Source organism: Rhopilema esculentum, chromosome 5 (assembly GCF_057945365.1).
Source record: "Rhopilema esculentum isolate cy_ngs chromosome 5, ASM5794536v1, whole genome shotgun sequence".
NCBI classification, from domain to species: Eukaryota; Metazoa; Cnidaria; class Scyphozoa; order Rhizostomeae; family Rhizostomatidae; genus Rhopilema; species Rhopilema esculentum.
This window is the reverse complement of record NC_142819.1, coordinates 7,711,634-7,729,177: the sequence shown is the minus strand read 5'-3', so window position 1 is coordinate 7,729,177 and position 17,544 is coordinate 7,711,634. Positions and strand designations below refer to the sequence as shown.

The following is a 17,544-nucleotide window of genomic DNA, read 5'->3' as shown; positions in this document are numbered from 1 at the left end:
AATTTAACGCCCACAACAAAATATTTTGAATAAAGCTATATTTTATTGCAAAAATGTGTGGAGGGGGCATTGTCCTGAATAGGAATGTTGACTGTTGTAATGTTGTTTTTTAATAGGTCAGTTGCTAAATGATATTCGTTTGTGGTGGGTGTCACTCTAAGAACTTCTTTTGAATAATAGAAGAAAGGGGGCTGAGAAGAATAGAAACAAAAAACTTCAAAAAGGTAAGTAGTTCGAGGACACGGAGATTGAGAATATTAAAAGCATAGCCGTAAGCATAGCCGTGAGCATAGCCGTAAGGGAAAGCATGACCGTAAGGTTTTTCTCACGGTTTACGCGTCTCAATATTCTTTCCCGAAGATTGAGTAAGCTGCCTAATGAGAGGAGTTGATAATTTAAGAATATATTGGGAACAAGATAACGACTTGAGAAGAAGCAACTTATGCAAAGTCCGGGAAAAATTTGCTTTTTTTAATGCACTTTATCGGGGTTCACTGGACTGTGATGTTTCAGCGAATTATTAGCAAGGAGGTCAGGTAGAATAAAAAAACCAGAACATCAGAAAATGAGCTTTTTAGACACTTGCTCTTGCCTTTAAAATTTAAAAAACTATGAAAATTACTGTTGGCTCTGGACTCAGCAAGGTTATAGTTGGAGGCAAAAAAGCTCCAAGTACTTTTGAATATAATATCAACCCCAAACAAGAGGATTATGCAGTAGATTTCTCAAGCTTTCGTTGCCATTCTTGGCTATACAGAAACTGTCTCACTTTTTCTGTGCTCTGTGCATTTCCGAGCCTTTGGGAATTTCTCATACAAGTGCGGCGAGGAAGACTTCGCAGCGATTGCCACTAGCTCATAGACAAGGGAAAAAATAGGTATAGTTCCTGTTGGATGCATTTAATGAAAAGATATTACCTGTACATACAACCATTCAGATGAATACTGCCGGATATCTATTAAAAAAGTCGGTTGATATCAAATAAATATTTATTCAATTGGCAATCAGAAATAGGAATTAAAAATCACGGAGATCAAACGTTAGAAAATCTAAAAACCTAAGATACGGTATTATGCCTCCGTGCTGAAATCGTTTAGTTATAAAATACGAAGATATTTCTGATTGATTTGATTATTTTAAAAACCAACAGTAAAAGCTGCTTCGCAAAGGGAATTCATAAAGGTGGTTGGGCAAACTAATTCCTAAAGTGAAACATGAAGAGAAAAAAATGGCGTGAAGGAGGGTGTGGCTAAAAATGTTCATCATCAAGGTTGTAAAAATGAACATACAATGCTAGCCAAAAGTACTTAGAACACCTAGCAAATCTGGTTTTGTTTCTTAATTTTTTCTATATTATTTCCCGAAAACAACTACTTCCACCCTCTCCCCCAGAACAATCTTGACAATTTAGAAAAAAGTACCCCCAATCTTCATCTTTGTTATATCGCAAACCAACAATGTTCCAGAAGGAGAGAAAGATGGTAGAATTTGACCTTGAAAACTGACGTCAGTTTCTTTCTACAAAAACTGCAGGTTACATTAATTTTTAGATAACTGTTAATATTTCAGTTACTTCCCAGGGAAGGTTTACACGAGAACAATTCCGTGCCGTTCCAATAAGTTACGTTCCAAGGAGGAACAAGGGTTGCGTTAAGATGATGACTATTGCGTGTCATTCTAATTGGTTTCGTTCCAAAAAGGCCGAGGGTTGCTTTTACAAAGCAACGTTTGCGTGCTGCTTCAAAACGGTTCCTGGGTTGCGATTACACGGGAAGCGTTCACATGGTATGGTTCCGTTAAAAAATCAAAAAACGATAAAGCATCGTTCCGCCCCAAAAAATTGAAAAACGACCGTGTACTGTACCATTCTAAAAAATTTTAAAATGACAGTGTATCGTTTCGTTCCCTACCCTAGTAAACTGGCTAAAATCTTCAGAAAATTGAACGAGAGAATTTTCAATTTTCAATTTTCAGGTGTTGGGACAGAACCCACAAAAACAAGCAAATTTGACGACAAATGAAAACATTTACCGACCAGAGCGCTAAACTGCGTTTTAACCGACAAAATAGCAAAACTCGGGGCGGTCGGCACCCTCCTGACAGCCCCTAAACTTCTGCCTCTGGAACGAAAACTGTTTTCATATTATTTGACTGACTGACTGACTGCCTGCATTGTTCATGACTGTTGCTCAGGTAATATGCACCCCTAGCATGCATGTTGTGGACGGTTCAATTAATCGCGAGAACGAAACGACAGCGTTCCAGTAAAAACAGACACTGAAAGCAGTAGGCAATCGCTTGGATCCCATGTAAACAGTTTACATTCACAGATCGACAACCAGAAGGAAAATTGTATTGTGCGCAATATTTTCGTGTAATCACAGCCATAGTACTGAGAGAGACACAGCCATAGTTCTGAGAGCTGTTTGTGCCGCTAGTTTCTGACAATGGGCGGAATTCTCCGACGTCACAAGATGGTTAACAGTCAAACAACATCAAGCTATTTCCATTGTCGTCGCTATCAGATCATAAGCAAATCTACATCCAGGCATTGTGTTCAAATGTGTGTTTTAAAAAAATATTGATAAATGTATGGAACATTAACACATATATGGCTTAAACAAATATATTTAGAAAATTTTGTGAAGCAGCAAATAGTAAAATCTTGACTTACGTCCTGAAAATTCATTAAAAATTTTTTATAGTTACTGGGAAAGTTCTGAATGGATGAATGAGTGGATGAATAAACACCGATTATATACAGACGATCGACTTTTAATTGATGCATTGTGGTGTTTTGTTATCAACTTTAATCTAAACTGAAAAACATCAACTAAAACATAGATGTACTATAACTAATACCAAAACTATTTCTAAAGGTAAGCAATATCTACAACGCTACTAAAACTTAAATATTGTTACACTTAGTATTATTACGCTGAATATATTGTTATACAGTGAATAAGTACCAAGATTCCTTACTTTCTGCTACCCAATAGTATATAATTATATAGCAAACGTATAATGTCGTAATATTGGAGATGTCGTGTGAAAGTTGTGAATTTACATCAAATAAAAAAATCAAAGCCTCTAAAAATAAAAGGTGTCAGAAATTAAAAAAAGATATGTAATGAAGAACAGATGGACTTTGAATCAAAGGTTCCTTCTTCAATAGATCCAGTTCCATTGCATAAGGAATGAAGAGAAGCCCCTTATGTTGCATAGATCATATTTACACAGAGTACTTTGGCAGTGCATAAACCGAGCAGGGTATTCGTCTGTTTTCAAACGAAGTTATGTTATGAAAATAGACTTACGTATGTAGCTATTAACAGTGACACGGCATCCTGACACTGCAACTCAATTTCTGGAACGCTTAGCACTTATTTATCAGGTTTCTGGAGCCACAGTTTCATGACCAGTCTTAGCAAAGCCGTCGCCTTCTGTCTCTGCACTCTCTATACTCTCCGTTATTGACTCCATTGTTTTGAACTGGGGTTTTCGCGTCATTGATCTTCTTCCATGAGAATGGCTAGGTGTGTAGGTTTTTACGGGAACTTTTGAAAACTGCAAAGTGGTCAATTTAGAAGAGATTAGTTTTCTAACCGGGGTTTTTGGCAAGACATAATTCACAACCAGGGGTTTAATACTCAGTTCCTTGTGGGCCCCTAGCTTTACAGCGCTGGTCAAGACTGTGATGTCGGAGCGACCCAGCTACAGGGTTGCCAGATGAGGTTTACAAAAGAAGGCCAGACGGGTAACAAACTCAGACCAAAATGCATTTAAAAATACCAAATTAAAAAATTCCCGAAAAATACACTGCACAAAGCGCAATATATATTTCCACACATCAGCCTTCTAGATAATTTCCAAGCCCAAGCAAGAAACTGAGAAACTTTCTCCTTCAAAAAAATTTCTTTGCTGATCGTCAGGTTAGCTGATAATATTTGACATTTGAGTTTAAACCCCGTAGCATTGTTCTTTCAATTTATTTTACTTGGGCTGTTAAAGTTGATATCCTCATAATGCCAAGAAGCCAAGAAGGCGAGATTTAAGTAGTAGGCCAAAAACAAATTTTCCAGGCAATTTAACTCTGAAAAAAGCCAAGATTGGAAGATTTAGCCTGAAAAAGGCCAATCTGGCAACTATGCCCTGCTAGAGCTATGAAAAGGAGCAAAGAAGGAAATTTCTTGTGAAAAAAATGAAAAATGGAAACTAAAAAAGTGATGAAAAGAATGCCAGAATGGAATACGAGGCATTTTTAATCAACCGGCCTATCCCCGAAATTCGCGTTCAATAAATCTACACGACTAGCGATTAGGCAGACTAGGACCCAACTGAAAATGAGATTTGAAATACAAGGTCACAGTTTAGGTGTTAAAAATTAAATTTCTACTTACCTTGTGACTAACTTGTGGTTTCAGAGGGGTCGGATCCAAATGATAATTTCCATGCATAAAATCAAGGGATGTTGGGCCATACGGACAGCCTGGGTACATCGGGTACTATGAAAAGACAATATTAATAAGAAAAAGACAAAATACTTCTTTGCAACGATTGTAACGGTCGAACTGCACCATGATTGTGTTTAACTAAATCGTGGGGCATAGTCAGGATAAAGCAAAGAAAAATATCATCACGAGGTTTGTGTACATCGGTAATGAGGGCATACTTAAGAAAAAATGAATCTAAGTTCAATTTGTACCAACAAATGAATCTTCGACGGAAATAACGATGAAAAAGAAGAAGCATTTGTATTCGCCGTGAAGAACAACAAAAGAACTATACAGGCATAAAATCGAAACAACTAGTCGAGCTTTTATCCAAACAGCACAGTATAACCAAAACTTTCTCAATTTCTTTTTTCTGTTCTAAAACCCAATTGACTTTCATTCTGGGCATGTTATTAAGGATATGCATCCCTTAATAAGAAAATAAGTTAGAGTTTTCGGTAACAGGCATCACCGTTTTCATCTTTATTTCAAAGGTTTATGTGTTGAGAGGCTCTTTTGACTAAGCAGTGCATTGGCCCCGAATTTTAACGTTTCATTATTGTACAGTTTTATGTGCTTGATACTGCAATATCATAACAAAAAGCAGTAGCAGTACACTCTTCCAGATGGCCTTTATTCATTCTCAAAACACAACAAACTTGCTGAAAAACTCTTCAGTCTTGTCAGACATAAAAGAGATTTAAACACACAATTACTTGTGTGTAATTATGGTAATAAAATTACTTGAAACCCAGTCGACATCTGTATTCAATTAGTTAACAGTTCTTAAAACCGAAGACCAGAAAATGTTTTGATATAAAATAGTGCCGTTTTATTTATAATTAATTATGGCTTTGAAAAAAAAACAAACATTTGAGTATATTTAAGTTTTTCGTCTGACACTCTTTAAAGTATAAAACGTCAGAACATAGATCGAAGAGTCTACGCTAGGAAATATATACACAGTTGTGGATCGAAATAGGCCAATCGGAAACGCGAGCACATGACTGTTCAGGTTGCCCAATCAGTGCCGCTTGTCTTTTGGAAAATGTTACTAATGGAGTCCTAAAGTGAAAACGTAAATATCTCCTTCTGTCTACACAATAGCGTTTTATTTATGCTCATGTAGATAGATTCAAAAACTGCTGGATGGAATGACGATCGGGCTTTACTAATAATCCGAAACATTTTGCTAAAAATTGTTTTTACAAAAATTGAGAATAATATACTAACCTGAGACTGGCTGTTATCGTTGTTGCCAATGAATAATTTCTTACAGCAATTTCTTGCTACTGAACAATACATAATGAGTAAAAGGCAGACCAAGCTTTGCACAAGGCTCAGTACTAGTAGGAAGCCGTTCAAAACTGCTAAAAGCGTTGCTTTACTCCTCTGCCTGTTCCGACAATTTCCACTGTCCTCTATTCGTTGTTTACTACTGGATGTCGTGTTTCGGCATTCCACATTAATACCACCAGTTCTTATATTATGGTAATGCACAACTGCCCCTGCGTAGCATCCAAAGCTGACGAGCGTCAAAGCCATGGTGACAAAATTCAGATAAACAAATAGGTTCGCCTGGAAAATTCAACGACAAAAAAAGTTAATTTCGAGATCCAAAATGTTATATCAAACAAATAAAAGACTATAGAATAGCGAATACGACAAATGGCTGTCAAAAGCATATTAATTCCGAGGACAGTTAAATTCGACATATTTACGCGTCTATTTTTATGACTAGAAGCAAGGAGTATAGGCACGTCGCCGCATTCAAGTGCCTAAAATTATGTCCTTAAAAAACCTTCAAGAATAAAATGGAATTAATCAGAGCGCAAATTGCAACAGACCGGCAGAAAACAAGGTGAAAACCTTTTAAGAGAAATGAAATGATAAAAACACATGATAACCAACGAAAGTTAAATTAATTCATTAACCATCTATGTAATATAATGAAAGCGAACCCCTGATAACTCAAACATTCGCTATGTCGAGCAAATATTGCATTCCTCTCGCCCAACACATTCATATAGAAATGTCCCCGAAAACTTGAACATTCCCTTTGTCGAACGATTTTATTGGTCCCCTCGAGGTTCGAGTTAAATGGAGTTTACTGTATTTCTTTTCAATGTCAGAAGTTTCCTTTATGAAAGTCATTTTCAAATACTCTTTGCTGATTTTTTAACTTTTACCATAATCTAGTTTAATTTATAATGGAAATTATCATACTAGGTACAGTATTCCGTTGATAAAAACGATAATTACAATGTCAAAGAAAAGCGTGTCTTACCTTTTTCTTTGATTTTGACAAAACGTATGAAATTCCCAAAACACCAGTGCAAAATACCTGAAACAAAAATAAATATTTATTCGCTATAAACGGTAAACAACCGTGCAACAGATCAAGGCACTCAAAGATATTTATAATGAAATAACGCAACAAGCATTGAAAAGCAGCATTAACTGGAAAAACCAGATTGTGCCAAAAATGGTACAATCAGCAAAATCTGTAAAAGATGTTCCAGATGGTTGGCAGACCCAGGTCATCGTTACATCTAGCATATTAGTACAAATCTACATAAAAATGAAACCCTCTGATTTAGACGGCAGGAGTTTTTACCTTAGGACTCCATTGGTAAAATCAAGATAAAATAAGAGAACTAACCCCTCGATTTACATCCCTTCTCGCATCCCGATTCTCGGTAGAACAGGCTCTGTTGTCCGAAACAAAACCACCTTTGGCAAGAGAAGTCTTGTTGATGCGAATGAGCCGTTGCTTTTAGGTTTCTATCATGTTTTTGTACGGTTTCTAGCTACTTTTCCTTCACCAACTTTCGTGCTTTTCATGCCCTTTTCGGAGGCGAAGTGACAAAGTAATCTATATTTTAACGCTCCAACAATGGGTTCTATCGTCACGCATAGCTGAGAACAATCAAATTCGATGCCAAAAATCAAGAGTCGATTACTTCGTCACTTCGCCTCCGAAAAGGACATACAAAATCTTTTTTTATAAGAACCAGTAAATTTAAGTTCAGGCTGACTGTTCTTAATTTTTTTGAAAATCTGAGGCTGGATTGTTCTTAATTTGTTCTTAAATTAAGAGGGTGCAAACAGTGCTATTGCTAGCTTTTTCGCTCTAAGGAGGTGTTCAGGCCTCATTTGCCAAAAAAGTAAGTGAGACAGCCTTAATTTGCTGACAAATTTTAATATTCACCAAAAAAGCACCCACACATCGCTAAAAATCCTCGATTTTGAGAAAAAACGTTGTGCAAAATTGCATTTTGCAGAAGCTCAGCCTCAGCTTGTTCTCAATTTGTTCTTAACTTTTGACCAGTTTTGAGGCTCGTGTTCTTATAAAATTGTTCTTATAAAAAAAAGAGTGTAAATGTTTGAAAATACAAACTGCTGTTTGCCGGCCTGTCGTAAAATGCTCGATGTCGTATAGGCAAAGCTTTACACGCTATTTGGTGCACGCTATTCTAAGTTGCTACAATCACTGCCAAAACTCTTGGAACACTTGTGATATTTTTAACGTTTTCATGCATAATCAGGCGACTTTCTTCTGAATCTTGTTTGTGTACAAACGGTTAAGGAATCAAAGTTAGAAAAACTTACACAAAATCCAAACCAAATTCCAAATGCCGATTTTGATGCCCAATATGGCAATTTCATGCCTTCAACAAAAATCGCCGTGCCAAGTGATACATTTGACAGGCCAATAACGACACTAATGATGGAAAGCTTATAGAAACATTTCTTCCGCGATCTTCTTCCATCTTGTTTGCAATTTCGAGATTTAGCAGGTTCGCATTCTTCATTGCAGTTCGTATTGTCTTTTTGCTTGTTGCAACGGCTTTTTTGTCCTTCACAAGTCTGGTTCTCCTTGATGTTTTGGTTCAGTTCAGTGGAAACCATGTTTGGCTCACATTGGTGAACAAACGAATAACCTGTCGATAAATACTAAAGATTAGAAAATTTGTCACACAGAATTGATATTATTAGTAAAATACACAACATTATCAGGAATTCAAAAATTGCGTTTAATGAAAAAACGTGAGCATCTTTTGTGCTCCTATGAGCTGAAAATTAATAACTTGAGCATATAGGTGAAAATACAGAGGGATCCAAATTTTAGATAATTACCCTGAAAACGAGCATGACATGTCAAAAAAGGCACAGAAAATTCGTAGCTACAAAAATGGGGCACTTGCTAGCTACACATGTCCCCCCCCCCCCCCCATTACAGCTGCACTTACGCATGAAAGAAAAAGGAAAACGTCGACAAACGAATAGATAGGGAAAGGGATTGAAATCTGAATGAATTTATTCCAGTTAAATTATTAACAAAAATCGAACGAGAAAATAAAGTACTGTTACGGGAAAATTATAAAAGCAAGAATTAAGGAGTTAAATACTTTCAAAACAAATAGATACAAAACATGTTGCCTATAACATATCTTGATATACAAAAATATCGCAACTTATAGTAGAAAAACCAAATGGCCGAATTTCTCGCACACCCTATTTCGGTTTTTCTTTCGAATCGATTTTCTTACCGGGAAGCAGATTAGCATTTCAAAGAACTGTTTGGCAAATAAATGAATGTCCATACTAAACACAACTTTTTAATTATCGAATCCATCCTATGTTCCAATTTCTCGCCGCGCAAGATAAAAATCCATTTTTTATGCATGAATTATTTTTCTTAAAGCTTTCAAACCTTTTTGAAACTAACCGAAAAGCGCTCTTACGTAAGGTATCTTCTTATTTTACTTACAGAAGAATCTATATAAATAATGGCCTATTATTTCCCTTTCTAGCTTCTGTTTACATATTCTCACGGTACAGAAAAAGGAACTACCCGAATAGATAAAAAGGTTGAAGTATATTGTCTTCTGACCAGAATATCTGAGTAAATAATGGAAAGGGTTAAAATGCTGCCGTTAATAACCAGAAATAAAATTTTAGGTTACCAAACATGTCAGGTTTGTAGGCAGATATCAACAAATGGTATGTTATGCAATAGAAGAGAGCACTGCACACTACGGCCCAAAACCAAAAAGTAAGAAAAAAAGAAAAAAATTAAATTAACATAATAAAACAGACTATAAATATTCATACACATGAAATCAAGAAATCCCCCGCTTAAAATTTCCAAACTGCAGTTTTGCTGTTCTGGGTGAGCAATGTTCTTTGGGAAACGCTTGCCCAAGTGACAATAAAAGTTTCTAAATGGCATTTTTACGACCGCACTGAACTCTCAGCTTTGTTCGTCATTCAGCTTCGTATCATTTTGCAGTGCTTTGCAATCTACCGATTCGTACGTCATAATCTTAACAGGAAACAACAGAAATGATAAGAAACACGAGCAACGTTCTATCCATCTTTGAATCTCTTTTGATTTCTAATCCTCTTTCTATAGTCAAATTAAATTTGATTCTATTCAGTTTTGAGGACCGCATTATCACAGATAGTTTTCTGGACATTACTTGTTTGTTCGACGATATTCAAGTTACAAATGCGATAAGCTAAGTATTGTCAGATTTATTCTTGATGCTACGATGTCAGAGTGTACCACCGATGTGCACAGTTTTGCATACTTTGAGGCCTTACAATAGCCATTCATTTCAATGACACTTGACTCTGTTAGATCTAAATTAGATCTTTCTAACAGTATCGCCGCTGTATTTCAAAACGACAAAAACTAATACAGACGAACCACGTCATTCCCCCTACAACTCCACGTCATAGCACGTATGAAGGTTAAACATGCTTAAGATTGTCGAAAAAAAATCAAAATCCACTCTTCCCAGTTTAGGAAAAGACTCTTAAAATATAGAAAAGCAAACTGACTTTTGTGAACAAACTTGGGGTACCGTACCAGCCTAAATCTACTACGATTGGATCACAGAACATGTTGATTACGGATTAAGGCCAATGATATCGTGGGGTGAAGGCCAATGAAAAAGATATAGCTACCAACCATCAGACCTTAATGATAATTGAAGGAACTTCTCCCGTTTTTCATTCGCTGTATGATCTTAATCTTAATTTACAGGATATTTTTAAAAACAAATAACTTCAGATGTTCAGGGGTGGAATAGTTCTAAGATATTATTGTTGGGGAGACGATAGTAGCAACTTAGAACCGTCATGTTTTCTACACCAAATAGCATAATAACATAAAATTTTGGAATAACTTCAACAAAGAGGATACCTGTTACAGTAAACTCTTTGGAATGAAAATGGGATTGAAAAAGGTTGTCAAGAAGGTTAACGTAGGTTAATGCAAATTTGAAAGTTATTTTGCCGCGAAGATTTGCTTTTGGCGCGACAAATTTAAAAATGTACAGAAATGTCAAACACTTTCAAAAAGCCACAAAAATATGACCAAAATTAAAATAATGAAATCAAAAGGCCAAAACACTCGTACTTCTCGTAGGTGAAGAAAAAGATGGCGTGTTCAGTGCATTTCGTTGAGAGGCACTAGATGACCAATTCCGAGATCGAGTAACGGTTACAAAAAGGGCTAGTAACTCACCAATCGACCAGAGAACCCGAGTTTTGCGCTTCTATTTCCTATAAATCTTGGATCCGTTTTTGTAATTAGGCCGGTTCATGGCAATCTCTATAAAGAAAACAAAGCAACGCGGGGTGTTCAAGAGTGAAAAGCAGTTAACTATACAAGAAACTTTTCACACTTGTGCATTCAATACGTGCGACTATTAAGCAAATCCACAGGTGCCGCTATTTGAAGCGTACAGGACTGAATGACGTACATAACATGTGACGCTCTTTGGGGAGGAAAATCAACTCCAAATAACTTGTTTGATAACAATGACAACGGAAATGTGACTCGGGTAAAAATCACTTCATTTTTTTCAAGACATACTATGAAATCAAGGGCGAGAGATCACAAGATTAGTGTTGCTAACAAAACACTGGACTCCAATCTTCCCTTTTGTTTATACCTCATTATTTGCCTCAAACTTTATTTCCAAAATATCGCTTAAATATAAATTTAAAATGGCTTTGAAAAATAAACATTTAAAATTTTTTTCAAATAAATATATGGTTTGCTATGCAAACTCGTAATTTTGAAACGCATGTAGTTAAGAATGTTTGAGTCACTGCTGATTTTTTCAGAGCAAAAATTACTTTTCCATCAAAATTCGGCGAAATTCAATCATCGTATCGTTGTTGTTTTCTTGGGCTGGCTTCGTTCGTTTCAACAATCGCGTTTGCTTACAATCAGTTACATTTTTATTATGGACAATATAACGAAATATAACGAATTCTATGCGAAAGAAGAGGCATCAAGCGCCAATAAAGAAATTGTAGCACAGAGGAGCTACAAAAAAAAATGCAGGGGGACGAATTTAGGCCACGATCTTGATAGGGGATGCGACGCTCGTCCTGAAAGACTGCGATGACAGTGAGAATATCTGAAGAGAAAATAAAAAGAGAAGGCAGTGATTGCCTTTCGTTTTTCGGATCGTAATGTCGCAAAACTGTGCAGCCTTCAGCGCGAATTTCTACCCAGTCCTTTTTCGATCTGCGCGTGAAAATGTTGGGTGAAATGTTGGATGAAGGTCACATTCCAACATAAAAGAAAAATGTTGGGCGAAATATTGGGCGAAATGTTGGGTCGTCCTTCTGCAAAAGATAACCCGAGTAGTAGAGTAACCCTACAGAAACGTAATAAAGCAAAAAGGCCCGGTGTCTCCGTTGCCCAAGCACATTTTTATTTGGAATTCAACTAACGGCCATAATGCATAAAAAGTACTTACCTGTGTAATTAGATTATTTACCAGGTATAGAATTCTAATCCTTGAAGGTTAATCCCAAACAACAAGTTCAGCCAGAGACAAACAGAAATCACTATCATATGAATAAAAGAAAGTATGGAGAAAAGACCCCGTGGAAAAGGCGAAAGCTCATTGTGAAATGGTTTTGGGCCACTGCATGCATTCTATAAAACTGGAGTTGGCAATGAAACAACTAATTATGGGTGCATTGAAATTATTTCAATGGAACAACGGACTATATAATATACGGACAGTTCTCTGGTGGCATTGCAGGAGGATACGACGGTGGATTTCTATCCGGCGATGAATAATTCACCAAGAAATTTACCTACAAAGAGGCTATCGAGAGTTACGCACTTTTATTATAAGAATAACTAACTCTTTGCTGAAACTTCATAAACTTCTTTGATCTCGAGCCTAAGGTTTTTCTTAAATTATTCTCAATCTACACAAGGTGTAAATTCGCCTGAAAATCAGATAAAAAATCAAGGCTTTGTCAAAAATGTATTACGTCGTCACAAAAACAAAACGTAAACAAAAAATAAACAAAACAAAAGCAAACGAGAACAAAACAAGAACATAACAGAAAAATAAATATAGAATAAAAATATATAACTTAATCTAACAGCCCCAAATGTGGCAGCATTTGTGGACTCGGACACAGGCTACCCCCATCTCAACTTCGCCTATTATTTTGTCAGCTACTAGGTACCTATAGGGATTCCAAGAAATCATCAAGCATTTGGAAGACTTCCAATTCAATTTGCAAATAAATTGTTTTTTACAAATTTTGATAAAGTAGCAAAGTTTTTGACAACTCTTCCCATAGACTTTGGCACAATTTTTCTTCTAGGCATCTTCGATGACTCGCTAGTATACCATGACAACTTAATATCACTAAGATTTTGGAAACAACCACACCAAGGGCCTCAGCCAATATTTGCACAAGCCCCATCCCCCCGAACCCAAGAAATTAAAATCCATTTCTCTAGCAAAAGTCCAAAAGTCCCTTTTGTTCCTATTGTTCTCAAACAATAATTCCAACAATAATTATATCTTCACACTTACCAAAAAGGGGGCCATGGCCCTGAACTTTTATAAAAGATTTAATAGTTAATACATTAACCACAAAAATTTGTGGTGCCAAAAGTTTTGACAAATATTTTGACCAGCTTTTCTCCTCATGTAAATAACGAATGAGACAAAAATTGGTTACAACAAAATTATTTGCTTTAAAGGATTTTGAGAAATCACACAGAAAAACTAATTTATGAGTTTAGAAACCAAATTCTTGTATAATTGTAATCTAGTGAATGGAAATAATTATGGCATCATCAATATCTTCATCATCATTGTCGATTCTTGAATAACTTTCCTATTAACCACAGTTTGATAAAAATAGTTCTAACTGTTTTTGTCATCAGTTTAAAAAGATTTCACTTTTGTCTTATTATTGATCAACTTTACTATTTTACAGCCATTCAAGATATTTTGGCTTTTGAATACAAATTTTTGAAATTCTACAGATAGCTTAATTTTAAATCAAACTTTGTACTATTAAAGATGGTCTTCTACTTTTCAATTTCTAGCGCTCATATTTATACATTATACTTGAATATACACAGGTGCCTCGAGGGGTTAAGCCAAATTCCTAGAAGGTGCTAAAAACCCCCTAGCCTAAACCATCCCTGTACCTATTGGAGACTGAATATTAAATGAACTGGATAAATTTGCCTCTTAAATATTCTTGGTACAATGCTTTTATCACTGGTGTGTTTAAAGTCAACAATACAATTCTGAACAATTGTCTGAACCTTTTTGCAACACAGTGTACCCAATTAAAAACCAAACATTTCCTTTATGCTAGCCTAGAGTTTAAGCTGTTTTCATACATATTGGGCTTAGGTTTTTAAAAATAAAATAAATTGGAGAATTTGAAGTGCAGATGATCAATATTTTCTGTGCTGAAATAACAAGGCTGTAAGTACATGGGATATCTGGGGAGTTGCCTTTGCTTTGGAAAATTTTTTCGCTTCATCTGCAAAGTTTCAAAGTTGCCAGCAAATAAAGGATGTTTTACCATTTTGGTGACAGGTCACAAAACAGCACAGCAAAACATTTTTGCAAAACTAAAAATATTTCCCAACAAATAACAGCCTAGAGCCAAGAAATCATCAAGTATTTTGATACAGCCTATTCCATTAAGAAACAGAATTTTTCTATAAACTTGGCCAGAGTAGCTGAATTTTAACATAATTTCATTAGCTTGCAACAAAGCCACGAGAAGGTTTGCAACATACCCCAAACTAAGTTGAACCTTTAGATTTGTTTATGTCTTTGGATATGAAGCTATTCAAATAATGGTAATTGATCATGTTTCAAAATTTGGTTTTCATATCATAAAATTGGATTTAAATCATGATCAATCTATTTGTTGTTTTAATGCATTTACATTCGTATTCAATGTTTATATTAGTAGTTCTCTTCACTCTAGTTATTATGATAGGTGGTTATAATTTATCGAATTTTAGCATTTTCACAGCTAGACCACCTATAGACTCAAAAAGCATTTCAAAAGGGGGTTAGTGTGGCCAAGAGACACCCCCATTTGCCACAAATACTATCTTTTAAAACTCGTTTTGGGGTTGTGCATTAGTTCCTAAGTTTGGGCCAGACTGGAATGTGTCGCATTTTTAAATGTGATCTTGAGTGTATGAAAATTGGTGGAACTTTTTAATGTGCAGGAGGAAAGTGCACTAAAAATTCCATCAGAATGTATTTTAAGTGGAATGGGCACCACATACAGCGGGATGAATTGGGTCTATTGAATTGAAGGGGGATGAATTGGGTCTATTTTCTTATTGAATAATCTGAATCAAAAATGGTTATAATGCACTTCAGGACCAGTTATCTGGACTTAAAGCACAAAGTGCTCCTTAACAAAGTTGTTTAGGGCTACTATAACAAATTTCTGTGGTTGCTGCAATCTTAGGTTTGCCTCTGACATACTTCCAATTCTAGAATTGATGAATCAACTTCTAATACAAACATTCTTAGCTACAATCATATATAAGCCTTTGTTCAAACTAGTTTACCCAACTTAATCAGGAAATTGAATAGCTTGTCAACCCAACATTTCTAGTCTCTACCCTAATACTGACAAGATACTATGCCTATAAACAAAATATACAGTTACTTGGTTCTGTTTTTAGAGAGGGATATGGTTTATCCTTTTTCAATCAGTTCAGTTTAGTTTATATTTTTAAATCCTTCTGCATTATGCAGTGCATAGTGCATACAACAAAAAATATTATCAATCCATACAAAAAAGGAAACAAATTTGGATGGAAAATCAATTCAATAAAGTGGAGTCGGTTAAAGTCACACCAAATGTTGCTTGAAAACTTGCAACAGTAAACATAATGTCACTGTAAGGGAAGCTAGCTTTAATAGATTTGCATATTTGGGTCTAAATTTTATGTGACTGTAACAAGCAGTGTGATCTTAAGCAGAATGACTGTTAGCAGAGTTGATTGTATAATGTTTCCATACCATTAATCCTCGAATTAGCACCCTGGAGGCTTATCTATTTTTGATATTTTTGGATGGGGGTTATTAGAGGGGGAGGGGAGCTTATACAAGGGTCAGGTTTATCAAATTATGGTAGACATCAAGAAGAAATTCCTTAAAGACCTTGAATATATAGTAGGAATTTCCCTATTAACATTTAATTAATTATTACCAAAATTATGAATTTTTGTTGTAATTCAATAAAACACCAAAGGCAACCTCAGATGGCAACAATCAAAAAATCAAGGGGGCCAATTTGAGGATTAACAGTAGCAGTGGGAACCTATTCAAGGGGGGGGGGGCTTATTGACAACTTGTAGTTCTAGGATCATGGGAATTTATTCCAGGGGAGGGCTTTTTTGAAGGGGGCTAATTCAAGGATTTACTGCATTTGTAACAATATGAATTGCATGAAGGGAATTACTTCAAGGTGGTCCCCCAATTCTATGTAAACTAAACAATGAGGGGCCCCTCCTATTCAAAAAGGTTAATCAATGAGCTGGATGAATTTCAACAATTTGAGGAACATAAACTTTTGCATCTCACATGTAAAATTGTGCAAGATACAAAACTAGCTGAGGATAATTGTCTTTCTAGATCAAAAGCTACAACAAAGATCAGAGGTGGCACTGAAATGTATCAAATAAACATTTATTCACATAAATGAATCTATGACTTAAGCTACTTAATTGTTGGTTTAGGATGCTTTGAAATGAATGGCATAATTTCCAAAGTAAGAAGTCTAACTTTACTTTTTTTGGTTGAACATGCAAATGGTTTAACGCAGAAGACTTTTCGAATTGAATTGATTCAGCAGCACTACACTCAGAGAGCTCGATAATCTTGAATTTGGAATTTAGCCAAATACTGCAGAGCAATGCATATTTACAAATACTGGTACAAGAGTAAGAACAATTTATTGCTAATTGGCTGATTGTGGATATGCAATTGTGGACTTTTGTGGATATGCAACCCTGCTTGCAAACTACAAACTCCATCTTTGCATTCTTTGTATTGTAAATACATTTTATGGATGACTTGTGTTCTTACAAATCAACAATCATATTATTGTAGTGAGCGCCTGATGGAGTTCGCAGATGCACGAATTGGTCCTGATGAAATTTTCCGTTTTTATAACAATAATAAATTATATTATGATTTGAAGAGAAGCCAGTATATCGAAATAAAGATTATGTGAAGGCATTTTAAGTTACAAGTCCAATAGGTACATACAGTCCAATAGGTCAGGACTCACCCTCTCGACTCATCGAAGCAACGAGTCCCTATCACAACTTTTAGATACAATTGCTCAGGTAATCAGTGTACTCGATCCATCCATCACTTCTCCACGCATTTGCATAGACTTCAATGACGAAGTTGCTTATTTCTTTTAACTCAATTCTTCTGAGAGCGGCCATGCCATTACTAACTTCGCAAATTAACAATGGATTGATTCTTATCCGCAAGGTTATCAAAACAAAAGCATAGGACACAGGGAGACCGTACTTCAAAGCAGAAGGAAATGCTTGAGATTTTACAATAGATTTCATTTCATAAATATTCTCAGCTTTTCAATTTAAGTGAATAGAAATAAAATAAATAGGTGCCTCTAATCAGCTTGAAAGACATAGAAAGTACAAGAAAATCGACAAAGAACAAATAAAAGCTGAAAAGGA

At 35.7% G+C, this 17,544-nt stretch overlaps 1 protein-coding gene across 3 annotated transcripts; it reads right to left on the bottom strand.

The window, feature by feature from the left end:
- Nucleotides 1–883: 883 nt before the first annotated feature.
- On the bottom strand, nucleotides 884–17,330 carry LOC148960252 (uncharacterized). 3 transcript variants are annotated; one of them, XM_089116245.1, is made up of 6 exons: nucleotides 17,124–17,330; nucleotides 8,106–8,437; nucleotides 6,781–6,837; nucleotides 5,727–6,071; nucleotides 4,401–4,505; nucleotides 884–3,567 (listed from the first exon to the last, which is right to left on the bottom strand). In XM_089116245.1, the coding sequence occupies exons 1-6, from the start codon at nucleotides 17,134–17,136 to the stop codon at nucleotides 3,391–3,393; spliced, it is 1,029 nt and encodes a 342-aa protein (XP_088972371.1). In that variant the 5' UTR covers nucleotides 17,137–17,330; the 3' UTR covers nucleotides 884–3,390. The 3 variants fall into 3 exon arrangements, with proteins under 3 accessions (XP_088972371.1, XP_088972372.1, XP_088972370.1); XM_089116246.1 differs by lacking the exon at nucleotides 17,124–17,330 and adding an exon at nucleotides 11,032–12,204; XM_089116244.1 differs by lacking the exon at nucleotides 17,124–17,330 and adding an exon at nucleotides 9,612–10,976.
- Between the last annotated feature and the right edge of the window lie 214 nt (nucleotides 17,331–17,544).

What these genes read in the sequence shown, in the direction of transcription:
- LOC148960252 (XM_089116244.1), bottom strand. Translation starts at nt 9,729, where the DNA reads ATGCCATTTAGAAACTTTTATTGTCACTTGGGCAAGCGTTTCCCAAAG. An exon ending in GAATTTGGTTTGGATTTTGT is followed by an intron (nt 6,838 to 8,105) that starts GTAAGTTTTTCT and finishes TTTTTGTTTCAG; the next exon opens with GTATTTTGCACTGGTGTTTT. An exon ending in TGTCAAAATCAAAGAAAAAG is followed by an intron (nt 6,072 to 6,780) that starts GTAAGACACGCT and finishes TGAATTTTCCAG; the next exon opens with GCGAACCTATTTGTTTATCT.